Genomic DNA, 17,060 nt, shown 5'->3' on the forward strand with positions numbered 1-17,060 from the left:
GACGGGAACAGCCCCGCGTGCAGCAGACGCCCTTCAAACCAAATACCAACCATTTCAAACGGTGATCTTTCGGTTGATTTTGAATTGAGCATCACAGAATCTGCGTCTGCGTCACAAACGGACGTGACATCAGTAAATGAATATGGAGAAGGATTTTCCGTAAGTGGTTGTCAAGGAGATACTGTTTCTCGCTCTGTCAGTATGATTACGACCGGTGCAATTTCAGTCACTGCGGATCGAATCCATGAAAAACGAGCAATTAAACTTTTGTTGATAGCACTCATCACAGTTGATATAGCGACCTTGTCATATATTGTCATTTTCGTAGGCTACATTTTTGGGATTTTGTCAATAGATCCAAACAATGTTGCTGTTCCTGATTTGCAAATGCTTGCTCTGAATTCGCTTTTAAATCCATTGATCTACAGTTTTCAGGTAACAGAGATTAGAACGGCCCTGAAGGAAAGTGTGAGAGCATGGGTAGCGCGAACGTAACAAAGTACGTCAAAAAATTCTACATGTCGAAGCCTATGTACCTGTATTATGTGCTCGATTATGAGACTTATTTTACAACATTAGTTTTAAGTTACAAACAATTCGCTGATTCCTGTAGGTCGTGCTTAGCTTATATTCCGGCCAGCATCGTATTTGAAAATCTTCTCCACAACAATTGCCATGTTAGGAAACAATTGTTAGTGAAACAATGTGCCAAACGTATGAGAATAAAGTTTTTTCTGGCTGAAATTGTTGGTATGGAAACCTTATGGATTAGTTAACAATATTCGGCTCATAAAACTATGAACTGGAAACATGTAATTTCAAGAGGTCATTCAGTACTTTAAATGTATAAGTATATAAGAACTCCGATTAAACATAGCCCGCTATGCACATTCCAGAAGAAGATATCCCGAATATTCAAGTTGAACGCGCTACAAGAATTGGATTACCAAGGACTGCTAAGCCGAAAAATGTGTTAGTGTCCTTCAAAGATCTGATTATGTCAAATCGTTTAAAGGAAATATATACCCAAATACTTCGGTCTATTCATGCATGATAAATTTAAGTCTTAAGGACTGTATCGCTGACGGAATAAATGTTGTTAGAAATAATTTTGATACATGATACAATTATTTGGATTAAACTGGACAGAAATTTCTTTGGAATAGAAAAAAAGTATTTCTATGCTCTACGTGTATTTGAGGACAAGGCTCGCCAGCGTATAGCGTGGCCAGTCAGAACTTAATTTGTTTGAATTAATTGAAAGTGACACGAGCTTCAACAGCAGGGTAAAGTTATGATTGCGGGAGGTGTAAATAGTTGAACCGGATAAAAGGCGGTTAACTTACCCCTTGGTCGCACTTTAGTGGACAAAAACAGTTAATAATTACGGTACACAATTGTTAGATTTACACAAGGCGACAAGTTACGGTTGTGTTACGGGAGACTATAACCACGGGGGACGTTTACATATACTGACTACAGAACAAATACAGTTATAGATAATTTGCTTTTTGAACAGTGCAATTTCAAATATATCTTGTCTTTTAAAATATCCGATTTAACTGTGTTTTCCGATCATGCTATATTACAATTTGATATTTGCACAAACAATAACAAATACCCAGACATTGAAAACGGACGCTAATTGACGCAATCTACTAGTATTTGAAAAGAAATAAAAATATAAAATTTGCACTTAAAGTAAACGAAGACGGTATAAAACAGATAAAAGATTGAATTCCTGAAACATAAAAAGCCACGTGATTTATTTTTGGAAACAGAGCAATAAAGGTGATAATATTTCTTTAACAGATTCTTTTTCGAGTACTTTAAAAATTTGCCAGTTGATATTAATATCGCAGTAGACGAAGAACATTTTGAAACATTTTGTAATGAGACTATACAAATGATGAACTAGATGAGGCGATTTCATTAGAGGAAATACGACGAGCAATAAAATGTTTAAAGATAGGTAATGCTAGTGGTTGTGACTCTCTCATTAACGACTATTTTACCGAAGCAGGCGATATCATCGACGAACATTTAAGAGACATATTCAACATGGTGTTATTATCTGGTCTCTTTCCTTTTTCATGGGCGGAAGGGTTGATAATTCCAGTTTACAAGAAAGTGGATGATACTGATGTGCAGAATTACCGAGGAATTACTCTTGTTATCGTGTTGGCAAAACTGTTCACGTCAGTTCTTAATAAGAGACTTACGGACTGGAGTAATAAGCATAACATTATATCTGACTCGCAGTTTGGTTTCAAAGCAGGACTTGGAACCAAGGACGCAATATTTCTGTGTTATCAATAATATGCTTAACAATTGGAAACGCTTATATACTACATTTATAGATATGCGCAAAAGCTTGATAGCGTGTACGGAAATGCTCAGTGGTTGAAGATTTCTAAGTTAGGAATTAATGGTAAAATGCATAGGATTATGAGTTCAATGTATGATCATGTAAAGTGTAGGGTGCGACATGTGAACAATTATTCTGATTGTATAGAAATAGCTGTTGGATTAAAACAGGGAGAAAACTGTTCACCGATACTATAGTCTAAGTTTACTGAAGACTTGGAATTATATCTTATATCCAATTCTGATAGTGGCATTAATTTAAATGATCTTACAATGGCATATTTATGTATGCAGATGGTAGTGTTGAAGATTTACAAAGAAGTAAAAATGACCTGCACACTTATTGTGAGCGTTGAGGTCTCACATGGAACACTGATAAGACTGAAGTAATGGTTACTAGGAAAGGTGGTCCTATGCGTAATAACGAAAGATGGACTCATAATAGAACTTTACTTGATATTGTTGATAATTTCAATTATTTTGGTGTTGTTCTTGATTCAAATGGTACATTTAATCACAATGCTCAAATGATCAAAAGGTAAAGCATTAAAATTAATGAATTGTTTGTTAGCAAATACAAAGGAATTTAACTTTTCACAAAAAAACTATGTTAGGTTTATTTGTATTCTTTTGTTTTTTCTCTATTCTAATTTCTTCAGCAGAAATATGGCGTTATTCTAAGAAAAGAGATATTGAAAGAACTCGACTGAAGTTTTGTAAAATAATTTTGATTGTAAAACGTTCAACGAGTAATGTTGCAATATATGGCGAAGTGTATCGCCACCCTTTGTATATAAACAGATATACGAGAATATTGAAATACTGGTTTAAAGTAATTAAAGCTGATAAACTGGTGTTGTTATGTAAATGACATGTTATACGTAAATAGTTTTGGCTGTAGGGTTAACGCACGTTTTTTTGTGTAACAACATCTGCAGAATCCCAAGGGATTGGTTGGTGCACGAGCCCGTAGGGCGAGTGCACCAACATAGCCCGAGGGATTCTGCAGATGTCGTTTCACGAAACAAACGTGCGTTATCGCTATTCTTGCATAAAACACAACTTAAGTGCTGGAAATATCGAAAAAACAAGACTATCCAGCTGACATTAGCCGATCGAAGTCGGCCGTTTCAGGTTGTTATGGACACATGTTTTATTTATGCATTTCCAGGGCATACAGAAACAGTGCGTATTATGTCGAACGGACATTCTTGTTGTGGTAATTTCTTTAATATTAAATATATGTAAAATAAGCATGACTTCCCCTTTTTCCGATATATCGGTAGGAACTTTAGCTTTAGAGGCTGGGAATTATGAGAAAAGGGCATAACCCTACACGGCATCCTGTCTTTACACAATTTGCAGGTGAGGTGCCGACAGAACACAATTCTGCTTGGTTTAAATTAATAGTCTGCCCCTTACGCTTTTTAAATGTAAATATTATCGTTTAATAGAAACTGGTATCAATACCTATATTCTTCATGTCGTTAAGAATGAAATCTCTAGGCCTATAACTAGAAAATTTTGCTTTGCACCCCACCCCATCGCGATCAAAGTTTGATAAACACAAAAATTTGAATTTTTCCAACATCGATATTATCAACTTAGATTGGATTTATAAACTCAAACATGGTTGGTGAGATCTACAAATAAATTGAAAAACATATAATAAATACCTTCTGTTCATCAAATGTTCATTAACTGTGGAAAAATCCTTCAAACTTTACGCTTCGTCATGTTTATGCTTTACATTACACACCATCACTGTATCAGTAGACTGCATAGATGTGTAAAGTAGACACAAACATTTTTTAAAAGGGATCCATAATTTGCTTACGTTGGACCCACAACAGCATATTCAAAACGTTCACCAACAGCGCGTGCTCACGAGAATCTCCTTGTTTGTACACGTTTTTTCCCTGTTTGTGCATGCCCAAAATCGGCAAAAAACAAAGGTTTTATGCAAGAATATGTATTGGAAATGCCTGCTGTAATAAATGTTAAACAGCTCATACCGATGTTTATGCAAAGGCTTATTGACAATTTCATACAAACCTGGAGAAACAGTGTACAAGGTAACCAGGTGTTAATTGTATATAAGCATTTGAAACAAGACTATGAATATTCAAGTTACCTTAGTATTGTAAGTGATAAAAGATACCGAACATTGTTAACCATGTTCAGAGTCTCTGCACATTATCTTAAAGTTGAAACTGGACGTTATGGTCAGAACAGAATTGACAGAAGTGAACTAACTTGTGATTTTGTGGTTGTAGAGACATAGAAGATAAGGTTCATATGATATGTGTTTGTCTGCATTATAAGATGTTGAGAAAACATTATATTGATAGATAGATATTACTATGAACGACCAAATATGTGGAAATTTATTAAGCTTTTGTCATGTACAAATGAAGAGACACTTAATAATTAAGCCAGTTTTATTAACTGTGCTTTAAAAGAAAGAAGAAATACGTTAGAAAATTAAGTATTTATTTCCAATTGTAAATGTCCAAGTACATTTATCTATACCCTCTAATACTTTTTCTTATAAATTAGTTCATGTTGTATTATTTACATTCTGACACATTTAATTGATATTTATAGTTGTTGCTGTGTTTAAATGTCTTTTAAATTGTTTTTCATGTTTGATGATCTTGATTTAATATGTATATCTTGTAGGGATGAGGAGCTCATTGCTCAAACCTGAATAAAGCTTTCTGTATTTGAGCCGCACCATAGGAAAACCAGCATAGTGCATTTGCGACCAGCATGGATCCAAAATAGCCTGCGCATCCGAGCAGACTGGTCAGAATTCTTGCTGTTCGCTAACGGTTGCTCTAATTGCAATAGGCTTTGAAAGCGAACAACATGGATTTTGACCAAACGCGGGATGCGCAGGCTGATCTGGATCCATGCTGGTCGCAAATGCACTATGTTGGTTTTCTCTTAGTGCGGCTCATTTGGAGTTTTTTGTTGAAGAATGAACTTCAATCAATCTTCAAGTATTTAGTATTCCTATCAGTTCTTTTTTGTATATATACATGTACAGTTAAAACTTGGTATCTCAAATTCCAAAGTATCGAGTGTTTTATTTTGATATAACACAAATTCATGGCGCGGCTTATTTCTGTATTCTGTATAAAAAAATTACATGTACATGTTTTTATCTGTTGTTGTTTTCTCCACTTAGAGCTGATGTAAGATTATCATTTGTATACAATGTTGTACATAACGAAATTCTCTAAAGCTCACGTAAAATAAGCCAGTTCAGATACCAAAAAGTAACGTATATATAATTTCATTGGCATTGTACTAAGCGGCTCAGGTTCAGATATTTGCACATATTTATACTACTGACACAATTTTTTTAAATATCTTTTTTTTCAGTTAAATGCCGTTATATATTTTTCAGCTGTATTTACGCAAATACATGCTGCTTCTGTCAAATAGAAAAAACAACAACATAGGTTTGACCATAGTTTCTACGGTTGCAGAATCTACTTTTATCATCTTTTCACTATCAGTCAATTGTATATTTTAAAAGTGAAAATTGTAAATGTCGTAATGTATTTTCGCAGCATTTTGGTGGTAGTTTATAAAGAAATAATCATTTATATACCTTTTACTTCAATTTCTTAAATAATGCATGTTAAATATTACTGTAACAGTAAGTTACATAGTAAGAATATGCACCAACCCAAGACTCTTCAAATCGAATTTTACTTTAAAACAAATAAACACCGATTACGTCACTTTTCTTGCAGATGCTACAAATCAAAACTGAGTCTTGTAACTGGGACTTCATTACGGACAAAGGTTACTATTACGTGTATTTCTGAACACGCCCTTTATGTACCTTCTTTTTTATCCGCACTATTTTGCGAAGATCAGTTTTAAGTTAAGGAAAGAAATTTATCTTAAATTTATTATTTGTATGTATTGACAATATGAAAAACACAAACTGGAACAAATCGCAAAACTATTTTTTTATTTTTGAAAGGTTATTCTTATATAAAGCTTGACAACAACATGCTTAAACAATAAAATAAGGCAATAAAATTGCTTTACTTAATGCTTCAAACTAACCAGTTATTATTGACAATGACAATGGGAATTAGAAAGTGCATCTAGTTGCATCCGCAAGATGCGTGATAAAAAAAGATGTAGCATATTTCCTTTCTAAAGATTTTAGCAAACATAAATGCGACCAAGGTGCCATTAAAAAAAAAACATGAATGTTTGTTAAAGAGGTATATTCTTTTTCAGTTTGAACAGTCGTGAATTAGAAGAACATTATTTTCCATTGGTCGTATAGTGTAGCCGATTGTTTTGTACTTGCACGAAGTTTTCGTGCTCGCGCTACTGTACTTGAGTTGTCATTTATCTTTAGGCGATTGACGGGACATTATTGATATATTAAAAGAATGGCAGCTTCAAGTATTTATGACATATTGCTTAAAATTACTTCAAGTTTTTAGATTTCTTAAATGTCTTTAACTCTTTATTAATCATAACTCTGTGATTTTCTATATATAATCAAACGTTTGCAGTAATGCTGAAATGAAAATTGAACTCAATACTTTGAATGTTTATTATGATATTTGCTATTATAGTAGTCGCAACTTGACCGCTATGTTTGACCTTAGGCTGATTATTCATATCGATTATTTCATTGTAGAAATAAGGGGTGCTTAGGTTAGCCGTGTATCTAAATTTATGAATGCTAAGAGAGGAATCGTTTTACGTACACTCCTTTTCAATAATAGGTTGTGCCTCATTATGTATTATAATACAAAGGTCAACCATCGGGGTCAGGTTGCGTCCACTATATCATGATGTTGAATGACGTATAATAATTATGATAATTTATAATGTTTGTATGATAATAAGTGATGTGTATTGATCTTTAGTATTGTGATGTATGATTAATAATTATACATGTCTTGATTATCCCAAACGAAAAAAATAATTAACAATACACTAATAAAACACTTACAAAACATCAACAAAACATATTTTGATATTTTGTTAGGATGTTTTGTTAGTACAGCATTTAACAAAACACCAATACTGTACTTCCAGGATTTTAAGTGGTTAGTATTTTGTTAATGTTTTGTTATATCAGTAATGTTTTATTGATGTTTTATTACACTTTGGAGAATGTAAACTATGTTTTCTTAGTGTTTCATTACACTTGAATTTGTACATGCTACATTTTGTTGGTATCTAATTTGACTTATAGAAACAGGAGCTTTTGTCTAGGAAAGTTGGACTTAACCCTTAGCGTGCTGGCAGCAAGTGTCTATGCCTTTGCGACCAGTGCAGACCAAGTTCAGCCTGCACATCTGTGCAGTCTAATCATAGTCTGCACTGTTCACTATGCTGTCTGTAAATTTTCAGCGAACACCCCTTTTAAAAGTTAATGGTTCTGTCCAAATTGGAACATGGACAAGTTCATTATAGAAATTTAGCAGGGTAAGGGTTAATTAGTAAAATTTTGGAATGGAAAATAGCATGAAAAATAATAACTTAGAAAGCTTTTGTGATGGAAACTATAGTCACAGAAGTTTTGGAAGGTATTTCTTGTGAACATAAAATATTTTAATGTATAAGTATTTTTATGACCAATAACTACAATAAACTCAATTAGATAGGTAACAGAACAAATGGGATTAAAACATGAATTGTAATGCAACTTGTATATATTATAATGTATTCATGCACTTTGCAGAAAAGTTCATTTTGAACTAATTAAGAATTTATTGAAATAATTATCATTACTTTTTCACCTAGAGTTACATCAAAAAGAACATCACTAACAGTAGTTGCATATAGATATTTTTCCACCTGGCTGTTAAGGGGTGATAAATTAATCTACTGCAGTGTACATGTTGCTTATCTCACAACAGGAGATTACCACAGACTGATAAGATCTTGTCTGCTTTATATTTAGAAACTCTACCAAGAGGTCAGCCAATGAAAATAAAGTCAGGGAACTACTTCTGGCGACTGTGCATGTACCACAAAAAGTAATCCTTAACTTTTTGGGTTTTTATCAGAGTAATCTTTAAAATTTATGTGTATCTAAATGGAATAAAATCTTACTCTAGAACAGAAATAGTTTCCACATCCTACATGTATCTTTCATTAGCTGACTGTAAATGACACATTTGCCCAAGAATATTAAAAATTCAAATCTAAACAGGAAGTTCTGTGAGAGCATGATGGAGTTATTTCACTACAAGGAAGTTTATTTATATAGCTCTTTGTTTTCTATGTGCAGTTTATATTTAACATGGAAGTTTAAGAGTGATGAAAATAATACAAATGGTGAGTCAATATAATTTATTTATTTTCCAACAGTAATCTAGATTACCTGTAACTATGATAAATCATGGATTCAAACTGGAAGCAGGTTGTTTACTTTTCGTTTTGGTAGCTTTCACAAATGACTGTTGCTTCACATATTTTTTTTTTGTTCAAATGCTTCTGTTTTGCAAATTAAAAAGCTGTATGTTTTAGTTTATCATGCTTTTAATTTACTAAATAAAAAGTGAATACTTTTAAATGAAATTATTCAACGGAGACAAAAACTTTAAACCAGTAGAGTTATCTCCCCAATCACAGGGTAAACAATGCTACCAGTCTGCTTACCATGGCACTGCAATTACTTCAGTCTGTAAATTCAGAGAATAATATTTTGCTTTAAAATTAGTGTTTTAACCTGTTTTTACTTATTAATTAGTCTATTGGTGTTGCACACATTTATGTTAAGGTAAATGAAAATTATTGTTAACAAAAATAATTGTTTATGGATTATTTACTTGCTTTTATAAATGATTATATGAGCCAAGCCATGAGAAAACCAGCCACTATGTTGGTTTTCCCATGGCACGGCTCATATTGTTTATTTTACAAGACTGGGGTAATTAAATTTATTAATTTAATCTTGTTCATCCAGATAATTCTTTTAATCTATTGAAGAGTATAATGTAATAAGAATAAAGACTTATGTAACCCTCTATTTAAATTGCTATACATTTGGTAGAACTAGTAACATTTTTTGGCTCCATTATCACAATGTATACAGTTAAAATTTTAGTTCATTGACATACCCAATAATAAACCAAAGGTTTTTATGAACATTTTAAGTTTTAAACTAAATCTATTTTCAGGTATAGCACCATATGTCATGTATGTATATAGGTATGGCACACATGAATGAATTGGGACCTTATCAACGTATTGTGTTCAAAGAAAACCTAACGAATCCAGCAGTTCAAAAACATGTAAGTATATATACTGGCATTATATATTACTATATACATGTATACACTGTCAATACCATAGTTGTATGTTTGATTGAATGTGGGCAATTGAAAAAAAATTCCTGAACATGACTTAATAGATCAATTTTAAAACTTACTTCCAGCAAACTCATGGCAGGTTTTATAATTATCTCCTATATATCAAGTCCAAATCAATATATAATAATTAAAAATACCAAATTAAGTAATCACAACTTGAGGTGTAAGTGCAGGTAACTGGCAGAAATCAAACTAAGTTACTATTTATTATAACAATATGGAAAGGGTAACACCAATGCATAAGACCAATCTATTAATCATTTTCCCAAATCATTTAATATCTGTCTGCCATCGCTGGAACCTTATCAACATTTGAAATCAAATTTAGAAAAATAAGTTTCTTGAAAATATAACAAGTAATGTTACAGTTGTTACTGGATTAAATCTGCAGTGTTGCCTGTATCATAAAGATGCACTATTTTGAATACCAAATATTACTATGACTATGATAATTTAATTTTGAAACTATAAACAAAGGAAAAAACTAATGAAGAAACTGCTTTTATGATTTAATATCTCTTGGTTTATTACATCTTCAGGTTTTGCAGTGAGACGAATGGTGACAATGGCTTTGTGGCAGTTAGTGAAAAACTGTGGCATTTTACACTGATGATGGCTACAATTTACAGAAAATTTCTCAACCAATAGTGACATTCAATTGAAAGTAATAGCATATCTTACACCGACTATACATCAGAATGTTGCTGAAAAAAGCCATGGCAAAAAGTGGAAAATACTGATCAATATACTTCAATGACTTTAGAACTGAGTAGAAAATGGTGACATTTTAGCACCATATTGTGTGTATACTTTTTCTTGCATCCGCACAGTCCGGCCAGGATCCATGCTGTTCACTAATGGTTTCTATGGTTGCAATAGCATTTGAAAGCGAGCAGCATGGATCCTGACCAAATCAAGCTGATGCGCAGGCTGGTCTGTAGCCATGCTGATCGCAAAGCCTCTATGTTGGTTTTCTCCTGGCACGGCTCATATATAAATTCATGTATGTAAATAATGTTTTGCTTATGGTATTTTGTCAGCACAGGTAATGAAATACTAAAAAAAACATAAAATATTTTGTTAGTGTTTTGTTTAAATTTGTGACCTTGCTCTTTTGCATATCATATGTTTTGTTGGTATTTTGTTAGCAGTGTTTTGTTAGTGTTTTCTTTAGCACATATAATGAAACACTAATAAAACATTAAGTATTCTGTTAGTGTTTTGTTTAAGCCTAATTTGCATATCATGTTTTGTTGGTATTTCGTTAGCAATGTTTTGTTAGTGTTTTGTTAGTGTTTTGTTACCTCATTTGCATGTCATTTGCTATACTAATAAAACATCATCAAAACACAGTGGAGTATTAGTGTTTTGTTTAAGTGTTTTGTTTCCCCCTTTTTTCGTTTGGGTACACACACAGTTCACCCAAGTGCTTCTTACAAAATAATACAAGTATATTATCTCATTTCTGTAAATGTAAATTTTATATCCGGAACCTTACTTTTTATCTTAAAGCTATTTGCCCACATTTCCGGTGAAATTTTTCAACATGTTTATTTTCACCAAGTTTGGCATAGAAAGTACACATGACACTGAAAATGATAAAATAGAAAAACTAGCAGTTAGTTATTGGTAGAAATATAAGAAGAAAGCATATTTTCTAAATTATTTCAAAAGCGTTGCAACCGTTTTCTACCTTCTGCACACTGTTTTTTGTTATTTATAATAATATCTTGCAAAAATCTTATGTCAATAAGTTTGTATCACAAGTCACTTTCAGAGTACATGTATACACTTTATGGATTTTTGAGAGAAATTATTTGTCGCCAAAAAATGTGTTGGTTAGTCCCTTTAAAGCAAACACAAACATCCCTTTACACATGACGCAACATTATTTATGTCTCATAACTTAAGAAAAAACATAATGGCAAACACAAGCATATATTGCGGCTAAAGGAATATTGTATGCTAGTATAACAGAAATAAATGTGTGTTTTTTGCAGATTCAGAATGACTGTATTCACGTCTTCAAACTGAGCAAAATGAGTTCCTCTATAGAGAAACAGTACGCTTGTTTTTGTATTGCGTTCAAATTAAATATTCATTTCTTTGTATTCATACATTGCCAATATTGTAGTACGTGTTTGTGTCTGGCATCTCCAACAATTCTTCAATACAGCTGTAGCAGAATCGTAGCTGTTCCTGAAATGCAAATGAAAAATTAAACGCAATTTTTGACTTAAAATTGAAACTACACATGTCAAAGTAGTTTTACTAAAATTATCTTAATTTCGCGCCGGATTGTTTACAAATACAAACGATGATTGCGTTTGTATAAAGAAGCAAGGTATGTAGAGACATCTTAAAAAGATCAAATTGATATCTCTTGCGTTTTTGGGTTGTTTTACTTGTTTATCATCTATACAATATACGACGTATTATAATTACTAATATTTAGTGATATGCTTGATGTTATGGCTTTTACTGTAGTGGATAAACTATATAATATAAACCTATTGTATTTTCATTGTAATACCTTTTTGCTGTTGTGAATAAACTATATAATAAATAACTTTATGTATTTTCAATGTCCAATATCATTGATAAAACAAGAGGGCCATGATGACTCCATATCGCTCACCTATTAAACTTGGCCTTGGAATCATCAAGATAAACATTCTGATCAAATGTCACGAAGATAGGGTCATGGATGTGACCTCTAGGGTGTTAACAGGATTTTCCTTTGATATGACCTGGTAACTTAGTCTTTGACCCCACGTGACCCAGTTTCTATCTTGGCCTAGAGATCATCAAGATAAATATTCTGTGCAAGTTTTGTTTCAAATCAAAGTATAAATGAAACCTTTGTATGGCGGAATAGAAAATTTAGCCCCTATCAGGGGTATTATCTCTAGAACCAGTGCTGGAATCTAGTCGGTTTCGAATATTGTAACTTAAGTGTGGTTAAATTTGAATGAACAAATTCACTTCTACCGTGTTCACAAGGTAAAAATTAACAAATGTTGGCTCTTTCAGGGGTCAATCAGAGCGTAACTGCGGAACATATAATCGGATCTGTGTGATTTATCATGGAATCCAAGATCTATTGTTGTTAAAGATATTTTGCCACTTTGTATTAAATCAAATCATAAATGAAGTCTCTACATATAAACTACCATCCAAGCTAAAACAGAAGTTTCTAAGTCACTTAGAAATGGTAGTGAAGTTTGCCAAAATCCTGGCTTTGCAAATATATCCCGGTTGCTGTTTATGGCTGTAAAAGCAAAAATAAGGGGCTATAACTCTATAACCCATGAAGGAATCTGGCCAGTTTTCAAAAGGAACTCAGATATTATGCCATTACAAATTGTGTTTAAGTCTGATTAAAGGCTATCGTATTCACAAGCCAAAATAGCAAATTTGGCCCTTTAAAAAGCCATAACTCTCGAACCCAATGTGGGATCTGGCCAGTTTTCGAAAAGAACCAAGATGTTATGCCAATACAAGTCGTGTATAAGTGATTGCAACATGTGGTCTCAATCATGTTCACAAGAAACTGTGGACGAATGAATGACGAAAGGCGATCACAAAAGCCCACCTTGTCACTACGTGACAGGTGAGCTAAAATCTATAACCTACTATATCTCCACCTTGAAAAGTTTGATATTCTACGTCTGTTTGTTGTGAAATAACTTTGTTATAATATAAAAAATCAACTCACAATATCCTGAATAGCAGACCTCCTTCTTGAGCGAACCTGACAAATTGTGTTGAGCACGCTCAGTTCGTTCTCAATAGTCATCTTTTCTAAGAGTACGGACACTACACAGAAAAGACCACTTCTCTCAGACCCAGTCCTAGAAAACAGCTTCCTTGTAAATTCTCAGAAAAAAATTATATCAAAAGAAATACTTACATTTATAGGTTGATACTATGTATTATAACTATCCATTCCTGAGGTGCTGGCGTTGGTTAAAATACAGCAGTTGTTTGATGTTGTTAACACTGTATGAAGGGCCTCTACATGAGATGTGATGTAACTAATTAACTAATGTTTTCAGCTTTGGACCTAACCGCCGAATAAGATCCATAAAGGTCACCCACAGTATTCATATTATTAAGTCCTTAACGTTATGCAATAATTATCACATTTTGAAAAAGATTATAAAATACATACAAGCAGTGTATAACTATTGGTTGTTCTGAGTGTGAACCTTTTCTGACTTTTTCAACATCTACGACTGTATTCAAGAATGAAGAGGTTTTCTTTGGAACAATGTCTTGTCTTTTCCAACCTTTAAGCTGGTAGTGACGGACTGTCAACTCTTTTGCAGGCGGCTGGTATCCGACAAAAAGAGTAAAAGCAATTTAAAATTTAGCATCTTACATTGCAAATTAGCAAATAAAATTGATACAATTACCATCTTACTTGGTGGAATAGCGGGTTAAAAGATTGATTATTACATGCTAAGATAACCATACATTAATCTTGTAAAAATTCTGAACAATTTTACATGAAATTGTTTAAAATCAACTAAAATCTTCTTTCACATTACGATATATAAATATGAGAAACAACAACATTGCATTATACGCACCGATCCAATTCGCGAGAGTTTCAACTCTCTAATAACAAAACATTCCCTTGAATCACTTCTTGTGCATGACACTTGAAAATGACCAAATGTTGATACTTTGTTGGCTGGTGGAATATACTGAGCAACTGTCTATAGAATATAATCATAGCAAACTAATAATCGTTATCAAGTTTTATATTGTCTTCTTATTTATAGACTCAGCTATCAGTTAATATGTTTGTTTATTGTTTATTTCAGTCTCATCCATTTACATGTTTACAGTATAAAAACATGACATATACATAATAAAACACAAGTAAATGGCCACTCAAATTTGAATTACAAGAGACTATATATATAAAATTTCTACATATCACATATTTCACATTATTCAATATATGTTTCTAATGATAATATAATGAGCATCACCGTGTGACAGCCAATGCAAGTGGTCCAACAAGCGATATAGCCAGCAGATCCAAGCCACCAGGAACAGAACCACAGCATCCTCCCATCCACATAATATGTTGTAATCAATCTGTTTTGTTTGCCTAGTCTAATCGTCAACATCAGAAATCATCATTGATTAACTGCTTTGCTCACTGATAATAATTACATCTACTTGAACCGAACCTTTTGGCAAACTTTATTTTTAATTCTTCTATATTCATGCTATAGTACTTGTATATTTTTATTTTGCAAAATAGCAAACGAACTGTTTTAACCAAGGATATTCTGTTTAAGGTTTTACCTTATCATACATATTTTCCTCGTCCAGACAGACAATACATGAACACCTTTCTTGGTATAACATGGACACAAAGTCCTCAACAGTATCCGGCAAAGGTGTCTGTGCAAGGATAAACTTGTTTGTTTCTATATATCCCTAAAATTATACATAAAACTAGTTTACGTAAGAGTTACCGGTAACAATATATCACCCGTCATGAAAACAAGCTTTTAAAAATAAGTTATAGAAGGTATTAAGATTAAGATGAGATATATAAAAACATTATTTCAAACTGAAATGTGGAAATTTAAATTCCCGTCCTTGGAGTAAATGCAATCAAGCTTCCAGTTTGGGCTCAGAGTAAAATGAAATGTTTTCTTATAAAATATTTTTATTTTTTTGTATTATTACAAGCAATTGCTCAACAACATAAACGCCTTGTCATGTCAGAAGTAGGCCTATCCCGGCTCTGTGAAATAAAATATTATCTATGAACAAAATGTCTTCAGAAATATATACAGAAACAGCAGGACGTCTGAATTAATCATGATTAAGTAGATCTACCGTTCACCCAATATATTATAAAAATGTCTATTGTAGTATCGAATACATTCAAAATTTTCTCTACTTGCAAAAACCATTATGATATACGTTTTTTTACTTACATTAACGTAGACAGCATTTATATAATCTTGTTTTGTCAAAGTCAATCGAACTCTATAACCATCCCCTGGAAAGAAAATACTTCAGACATTTTATTCAAGCAGGACAGACTTACCCAGATAGGAGATCACCTTATATAGATAACTTCACGTGCGCATATTGAAATCATAATTTGATCTCATGTATAATGTCTTAGTGTATGAGAGAATTTTAGTTTACAATATCTTTGAAATTTGTTGCGATAATAGCAATGGTGGGCAAGAAAAATCTAACATGTCTTCCAAAGTCAGTCAGGTGTTTTCCTAACCCTCGGGATAGCGTGGATGAAAATTCTTATTAGCGTTCGGTTTTACACAGTCCTGTGACTTTGGAACATGATAGGGGTAAGAGTGAGGTCAGGTGCACCATAAACCGGTTTAAGCTCCCTAGTGGTGGTTTTGCCACTGACCATTCCAAGGTGGTGCCCCACTGTGTTCCTATATTTGTTTGTGTTGTGCTTGTGTGTTTGCTTTGTGTGTGTGGTGTGCGCCTGCGTTCGTACGTGCGTGCGTGCATTTGTGTGTGTGCGTGTGTGGATCGTGTGCGCGTCCACGTGATGGGTTTGCGTTAGGGGAGGCTGCGTGTTTAGAACGTGGCTTTCCCTGTTTGATATTCTTGTTTTTTTTTATATCATACTGTCACTAAGGTTTGAGAAAATCCTTTCTTGCACAAGCAAGTATGTGAGATCCTTTGATACTGAAATCTAAGAATCAGTTTCATTATATTTATAATATGAAAATTGAATTATAATTAAAGATTATGAATGCAGAAGTAAAACGAAATACTTATTATGACTAGTACCATCAATATAACCTTGATATTCTATTTCATGTCATGGAAAAAGGTTGTTCTATAATAAGTAGAGGATATTTGTTTATTTCGAAATATCTTCCAACGAGTGCGCATAGGATGCTTTATTTTCAAGAGTGGCATAGCTAGGTATGAAAATGTAAGCTCTAGTATCCGCGAGTGAAACGATATTTTAAGTGTACATGTAAAACAAAGACATTTTCTTTTATAATTCATTTCTTCAGAAGTTTTAACAAAAATTCACCAATTTTGTTACAGTGAAAAATAGATTTGATCCTGTTCTCTATGAAATTACCTGTTATATGATTATAATTTCACTCTTATATTACTATAATTCATTTAATCATAATACACTCCTCTACAGATGATAGATAATAAAACAACACGGGCCTTCAAAACGGTATTAGATATTATTACAACTACTTAAAGACATTACATATTGATTATTGTATAGACATTTTAGTATGTTTTAGGAAGAAAACTCATGTTTAATTCCCTGCTTTAATT

General features: G+C 32.8%; 1 protein-coding gene and 1 long non-coding RNA gene across 4 annotated transcripts in view; one reads left to right on the forward strand and one right to left on the reverse strand.

Moving 5' to 3' along the window:
• The first annotated feature begins 7,392 nt into the window (after positions 1-7,392).
• LOC123557422 (uncharacterized) lies at positions 7,393-11,090 on the forward strand. Of its 3 annotated transcripts, none has more exons than XR_008368365.1 (3): positions 7,393-7,463; positions 9,546-9,659; positions 10,277-11,090. It is a non-coding gene; the product is annotated as an uncharacterized LOC123557422 (long non-coding RNA). The 3 variants fall into 3 exon arrangements; XR_008368364.1 differs by lacking the exon at positions 7,393-7,463 and adding an exon at positions 8,581-8,700; XR_008368363.1 differs by lacking the exon at positions 7,393-7,463 and having other exon boundaries at positions 9,459-9,659.
• A 181-nt stretch (positions 11,091-11,271) lies between these two features.
• Positions 11,272-17,060, reverse strand: part of LOC123538811 (receptor-type tyrosine-protein phosphatase kappa-like) — a 35,091-nt gene continuing 29,302 nt past the window's right edge. Inside the window, exons 17-22 of the mRNA XM_053529869.1 lie at positions 15,707-15,771; positions 15,063-15,197; positions 14,333-14,461; positions 13,912-14,072; positions 13,456-13,591; positions 11,272-11,936 (exon numbers count right to left, since the gene is read on the reverse strand). Coding sequence (XP_053385844.1) covers positions 11,850-11,936; positions 13,456-13,591; positions 13,912-14,072; positions 14,333-14,461; positions 15,063-15,197; positions 15,707-15,771 — 713 coding nt within the window. The 3' untranslated portion in view covers positions 11,272-11,849. The remainder of the gene's footprint in view (positions 11,937-13,455; positions 13,592-13,911; positions 14,073-14,332; positions 14,462-15,062; positions 15,198-15,706; positions 15,772-17,060) is intronic.

This window comes from Mercenaria mercenaria, chromosome 18 (genome assembly GCF_021730395.1).
Source record: "Mercenaria mercenaria strain notata chromosome 18, MADL_Memer_1, whole genome shotgun sequence".
NCBI lineage: Eukaryota > Metazoa > Mollusca > Bivalvia > Venerida > Veneridae > Mercenaria > Mercenaria mercenaria.